This window comes from Diuraphis noxia, unplaced genomic scaffold (assembly GCF_037042655.1).
Source record: "Diuraphis noxia isolate RWA-SAM2 unplaced genomic scaffold, SU_Dnox_SAM2 contig0001, whole genome shotgun sequence".
Classification (NCBI taxonomy): domain Eukaryota; kingdom Metazoa; phylum Arthropoda; class Insecta; order Hemiptera; family Aphididae; genus Diuraphis; species Diuraphis noxia.
The window spans coordinates 101,037,663-101,044,675 of NW_028301711.1; the positions used below are offsets into that span (position 1 = coordinate 101,037,663).

The window sequence follows — 7,013 nt, forward strand, 5'->3', positions numbered from 1 at the left end:
TGTTGCCATCTATTTAAGCGATTCATAGGTGTATTATTTAAATCTGGTTCAGGAATAGCGATAAAAGAATCTCTAATTAAGAAATGTCCCGGAGTAAGATATGATAAATCTGAGGGATCTGTTGAGAGGGGTGTTATTGGTCTTGAATTTAAACACGCGTTGTCGGAATAAATATCGGAGACAATTCCTCGGAGACTTACAAATCTACACAATGAGTTTAAGAATGACTCTGTTGTAAGATCGCCGACTAATTAAATGTGAACAGCCTTTGTTGCAAAACAAACAAAAACACATATTTAGCCTTTAACAAGCGGAGAATTACGTCGTAGACTACTTTTAATCATTATAGGACCTGCATAATCTATACCACATTTTGAGAAAAGGTGACTCGGAGTTATGCTATCTTTAGGTAAATCACCCATAAAAGGCTGAGATACGACGGGTTTTAATTTAAAACATGTTATGTATTTAATGCTCTTTTAAGGTCCGCCATGCATAATCTTACGATGTTCGTTTTCAAATATTAATTTGGTAAATACGCTACGATGTGGTAATAATATAGGATTACGTTGAAATATATTTAATGCGATAGCATTTCTTAATCAACCGCCTAACCGTAGAATACCGGTTTCATATATATATATGGCCGTAATTGACAAAGATTACTTTTACACGGTATCGGTGTTTTATCTCGTATACATTGTATTTCGTGTGACCAGCATTATAATTGCACTATTTTAATTGAGACAAAGCAAGCCTTCGCATAATCTTCTGCTGATATTACGCCAGTTAATTTTCTTTCGATAGCCGTGTTTATATCAAATATGTGTAACTTTACGTTGTGGATAAATCGATAAATGAGTGCAACGACTATGATTAATTTGGATAGCGACGAAAATTTATTAATTATAAAATGTTCGTAATATGTTACGAATGGCAATGCCGTAATCATTCTCCTTTACTCAGGTTAGTTTAGGTTAGGTTATGCAAAAATCTGTTTTGATAGCATTGCATTCTACTGAATACATGTGTATTTCTTGGTCTGCTAATTTTGTTAAGCATGCAGTTAACCTCAAAGTGACAATAGGAACTTGAGATTTCAAATAAATTGGACGTATGAGTTCTGTTGGCTTCGTTACTCAAAAATACAAGATGGGGCTTTTTGTTTGACCTGTATTTTGTTCCCACCATCAGATGGATTAGGAAAGGGTGGTCATCAAAATCCTGGGAAATTAGTTCTTGAAAAATATAATAATTGGAAAAAAGCCAAAGATTTGTTTAAGGACCACCAAAATAATCATTACCACAAACTTAGTCAAATTAAATTTGATAGTTTTTCGGTAATTAGATTTAAAAAAGTTGAACCAATTGACAGACAGATAAATGAAGCATTAAAAAAAGAAATTAATGATAACAGAGATCGTCTTCGTCCAATTATTAAAACCATTTTATTTTGCGGAAATCAAGGAATTTCGTTAAGAGGGCATAGAGATTCGGGAGTTATTGATCTAAATGAACATGCTAGTACAGAAAATCAGGGAAATTTCAGAGAGCTAATTAAATTTCGAATCGATTCTGGTGACAATGTGCTTAAAAATCATTTAGAAACTACCAATAAAAATGCCACCTATCTAAGTCCATTGATCCAAAACGAAATAATATCAGTCTGCAATAAATTAATTCTAGAACATTTGGTAGCTAATGTTAATAAATCTAAATCGTTTACCATTTTGGCTGATGAAACGACAGATGTTTCTAACAAAGAACAAATGACGTTATGTGTTTGTTATGTTGACTTAAACGCAAATAAAATTAGAGAAGACTTCTTACAAATTATCGAAATTCAAAATATGTCAGGAAAAGGATTATCTGATGTTATATTGAAAAGTATGACTGACTTCGGACTAAATACTAAATATTTAACTGGGCAAGGGTACGACGGAGCTGCAGCAATGAGTGGCAGATATAATGGCGTACAAAAATTTATTCGCGATGAACATCCTAGTGCTTTTTATTTACATTGCAGTGCGCATTGTTTAAATTTAGCTATAACTTTTAGCTGTAAAGTCCCAGAGATAAGAAATTGTATGGGTACTATACAAAGTGTAAGTACTTTTTTCGGTTATCCAAAAAGACAAAGTATTTTGCAATTATCAATAGTAGAGTTATTTCCACAGATTAATCGTTTTAAACTAAAAAATCTATGTGCAACTCGATGGGTCGATCGCCATGATGCAGTTATATTATTTGAAGAACTTCAACCACCCATTTTACATGCACTAGATAGAATTACACTTTGGCCAGATTCTGACACTTGACGCGGGCCCGCGTAATAGCCGTTTGAATTCAAACGGCCTTTGCCCGGTAAACCGCGCAATTACTTCTCTTTTCAACCGCCAATCGACGACAGACGACACCGACACGCGATAAGCGCGCCTGGAACGGTCGATCCGCCGAGACTCCGAACCGGTCGACAGTAGAGTGAGTTCTCTGACCGACACTGAACGACACACGCTCCTCACCACCCCGCTATTTTGATTTTCGTGTTGATCATTTTCTGGCGGTTGTATTTTCAACCACCACAATAAAAAAATCATTATACCGCGAACTGTTTGTGTTTTTCTTTTCACCACCTCCTACACTAGTGACACCACTGACTCACGCGGTATCCGTCCAGGACCGCCACAAAATTGGCTCCCCGAACAGGAATCACCGGTAAGTGAATACTTTTGGTATCATGTACTTACCCCAATACTACCCCCATCATTATATATACATTATATATAATTATTTTATTTTAATAAACGTATGAAAACCACATCTATATCTTCCTTCATTCATTTCTCGAGTTTTATCAATAACCATAAACCCATAATCACTTTGATTCCAACATAAATGAGAAATTTTCCGAAATTCTGAGAAATCCATATCTGTCGACGAATGATCATTGAATATATGATGTAAATTCATATCATCTTGTTTCAGAATTATTAAAAAGTTTGAGTTATCTCTTACCAACTGTTTTGGTATTTTAGAATATGTTTGTGCTAAATAAAATACAGAGCTAGCAACCTGAATGTCTACAGATGCTAAAGTATTCTCTAATAACAGACTGTGAATCACATATTACATCATCAAAAATTATAATAGAATTTTTCTTGGTTAAGTTTGGTTTTATAACTTTATCTGCGTTTGTAAATATGAACAAATCAGCACCTTGTATATCATCCATTATTTTTTTTAACAAAACATATTTTTCTTGATTAGAGGTTTTAGAGTATAAATAGATATTTTCAAATCTTAACCCGTTTTCATGTGTGATTAGATTGTACATTATATTTGTTTTACCCGATCCACTAGGACCAACTAATATAGCACGTATAGTATCAGGTAATAACGAACCATGTCTTGATGGTTTTTTTGATATTTGTATATCTACGTTTATTATTTCTAATTTATCTTTCTGTTCAATTAAATTCATTTTCTTATAAATACTCGAAGATTTTTATTTTATATTCAGTTATTGATGATGCGTTCAAATCGAAAGTGTAAATCGAAAAAGACTGGTAAAGGTATTGTAAACTCTCTTATAAATAGTCTTCCGTTTGAATCCCATGTTCCAGGTTATCAGTTTTGTGGACCAGGTACAAAATTAAAAAAAAGATTAAATCGAGGTGACATAGGAATAAACCCATTAGACGCTGCTTGTCGTTATCACGATATTGTGTATGCAGCGAGTAAAAATTTAGACGATAGACATAAAGCTGATAATGTGTTAGAAAACCGTGCCTGGGAAAGATTTAAAGCAAAAGACACTCCTAGAAAAGAGAAATTGGTAGCGTACGCGGTAACAAACGCGATGAAAGCTAAAAGAAAAATAGGAATGGGTTATAAAAAAAAACGTGTTACAAAAATAAAAAATCTCAAGATAGCAGTAAAGAAAAAAAGAATGTCTAAGAAAAAAAATGGTAGCAAAAGACTGATTTTACCACCGAGACAAACAGGAAGTGTAATTCCCTTAATACCTATATTTGCGGGATTGTCACATTGTCAGCACTTGGTAGCTTAATGTCTGGAGGTGCTAGTGTGTATAATGCAATTCAAAATTCAAAAAGAAAAAAGGGTAGTGGTCTAAATTTAAACAAAAACAAGGTATGGAAAAAAAACTGTTAAATACGCTACCTGACAGACCACTTTCGTCAGAAGATATTATAAAATGTATAACTAAGTTGAAAATCAATCATTTCCGTGGAGTGTTTTCACGTGATAACTTACCTAAAAAACCGTATGTAATTGAATGAGGTATATTAAACTTGGACATATCTTCAGGCGACGGGAGCCATTGGGTAGCGTTTCATAAAAATAAAGATAAAGTCATATATTTTGATAGCTTTGGTGATTTACCTCCACCAATTGAATTACAACGTTATTTTAAAAAGTTTAAAATAGTTTATAACTATTCTAACTATCAAGACTTCAATACATTCAACTGTGGGCATTTATGTCTTGAATTTTTACAATGCATGAATCTATTACACTAACTTTAACTGGAAAATCGACTGAATTGACTGCAAATTATTTTCCATCTCTAAACGTTTACGAGGATTCAGAAATAGCTTTGTTATCTTTGCAAACGTTCAATTCATTTTCCAAATATTATAAATCCAATTAATAACCGACTGAAAATAGAAGTAATTCCTTCAAAGAAACATAACATAAAATATTGCAGTTTTGAATTTAGTTTGAAAGATGGATGCTATGAAATAGAAGATATTAACAATTATATTGCAAAAGAGTTACTCCGAGTTAATAAAAACTATGGAACACAGATAACATTCAGTGTACGTATTGATCCTGTTGATTTTAGAACGTATATAAAATGCAATGGACAACTTAGGTTCGATATTCCATTTAGTATAGCACCTGTTTTTGGGTTTAAAAAGATACAATGTGGACCGTTTCATGAAGATCGTCGATCGGATAAAGCGGCCAATTTAAACACGATTAATTCTATAAAAGTATTGTGTAATATAGCACATGGGTCATTCAATAACCAACTTCAAAGTCATTCGATATATGAGTTTTTCCCGATTGGGAGAACAGGAACAAAGGTTGTTCAATCTCCGTCAAACCTTATATATTACAGATTAAACAAAACAGATATTAATTCAATAACTGTTCAGTTAGTTGACCAAAACAATTACCCAATTGACGATTTTAACGAGACATTGACAGTTGTTCTACATATTAAACGTCACGGATCTCATTATTAAATTTATATCTTAGATTTTGTAATGTATGAGTCAGTTACTTTAAGTTTAAATGGGAATGCTACCATATTATCTGTAAATTATTTTCCGTCTATAAACCTTTACGAGGACTCAGAAATAGCTTTGTTATGTTTACAGTCATTTAATTCATTCCCAAATATTAATGAAAATAATAATACATTTTCTATAGAAATAGTTGACGATGAAAACAATAATGATATGATGCCTATGATGTGTCATATTAAATTGGAAGAGGGATGTTATGAAATTGAAGATATTAATCAACGAATTAAGAAGCAAATAGATGTCTATAATAGTGAAAACTTAACCAAATTAACATTCGAAATTTCGGTTGATCCTAATGATTTCAGATCGTATATAAAATGTAATGGGATACTACACTTTGATATTCCATATAGTATGGCACCTGTATTCGGTTTTGAAAAAAGACAATATAAACCAGAGTATGCAATTCATCGATCGGAAAAAGCAGTAAATTTAAACACAATTAATTCTATAAAAGTATTGTGTAATATAGCTCAAGGATCATTCAGCAACCATCTTCAAAGTCATTCGATTTACGAGTTTTTCCCGAGTGGAAGGACAGGATCTAAAGTAATTCAGTCACCGCTAAATTTAGTATATTACAAATTGAATAAAACAAATATTGATTCGATAACCGTTCAGCTAGTTGATCAAGATCATAATCCGATTGATAATTTTGGTGAGGCATTGACAATCGTGTTACATATTAAACGTTACGGATCTTGATATGGGATTAAAATTCAATATAAATCCGCTACTTCGGATCAGTTCAACTAGTCATAAGACTAAAGTGGTACCGGTAACATCAACCAAATAACAAATTGGAGGTCAGTCGTAACACTACTCAACGTTATGGTTATAATTATTAAGAAACATACATAAAAATAAAATATATTTCTTTTAGATATCGGTATAAAACCACTTGTACATTTTTAAATTAAAAAAAAATATATTATTTTTATGTTTCATAGAATGAACATTTCAGTGGATCCGTTGACTTTAAAGTTAAACCATTAGAATCAACATCTAAAACAATAACCACTTTAAAACGTGGTGTTGAGAAGACGATTGAAAAAAAATGTATGAAAAAGAAGCAGATGAAAATGGTTGGTTAAATTATTTTTTATAATGATCACATAAATTCTTTTTCCTTTTTTTTTTTAGAATGCATCATACAGAGACAATGTTGGTGATCGTTTAAGATCAGAAGAATATGATGAGGAAGTTTTCAATTCGTTAACTTTTCGACAAGGTTATGGTTTAATTACGATAAAAACTGCATTTGAGGAGAAGCCAACAGATTACTGGGTGATAACACATTATAAATGTTCAAATATTGAAAATGTTCCAGTTAAGGATAGGTAAATAATTTATCACTAATTTACTTTTTTTAAACTATTGTTAATCTTTTTCAATAGGTATTTTTATTATCACTTCATTTCATGATTTAAAAAAAAAAATAATTTTAGGTGGAAGTTTAGTGAAGCTGGTGTTAAGTTGTATACAAGCGAAAAGTCAAAAGACCAGACATTGAATGTTAGCTTGAATCAGACCATGCAGTCAATATTTGACACGATGCTACAAGACCCAGGACGTCGTACAATCAAAAGTAAAATAATAGGCTAATTATTATATGTTTTTTTAAAAAAAAAATGAGTTTTTTATTGAATAAACAATACAATATATTATATAAATATT

The 7,013-nt window shown here is 31.8% G+C and overlaps 2 protein-coding genes and 1 pseudogene across 2 annotated transcripts; all 3 read left to right on the plus strand.

Annotated features, from left to right (window-relative positions):
- The first annotated feature begins 4,519 nt into the window (after positions 1-4,519).
- Positions 4,520-5,273, plus strand: LOC149062841 (uncharacterized; annotated as a pseudogene).
- A 21-nt stretch (positions 5,274-5,294) lies between these two features.
- On the plus strand, positions 5,295-6,041 carry LOC149062842 (uncharacterized). Its single transcript, XM_089217093.1, has one exon. The coding sequence runs from the start codon at positions 5,295-5,297 to the stop codon at positions 6,039-6,041; it is 747 nt and encodes a 248-aa protein (XP_089073219.1).
- Position 6,042: 1 nt separating this feature from the next.
- LOC149062843 (uncharacterized) lies at positions 6,043-6,958 on the plus strand. Its single transcript, XM_089215421.1, has 4 exons — positions 6,043-6,114; positions 6,287-6,421; positions 6,480-6,676; positions 6,785-6,958. The coding sequence occupies exons 1-4, from the start codon at positions 6,043-6,045 to the stop codon at positions 6,939-6,941; spliced, it is 561 nt and encodes a 186-aa protein (XP_089071547.1). The 3' UTR covers positions 6,942-6,958.
- Positions 6,959-7,013: the final 55 nt, after the last annotated feature.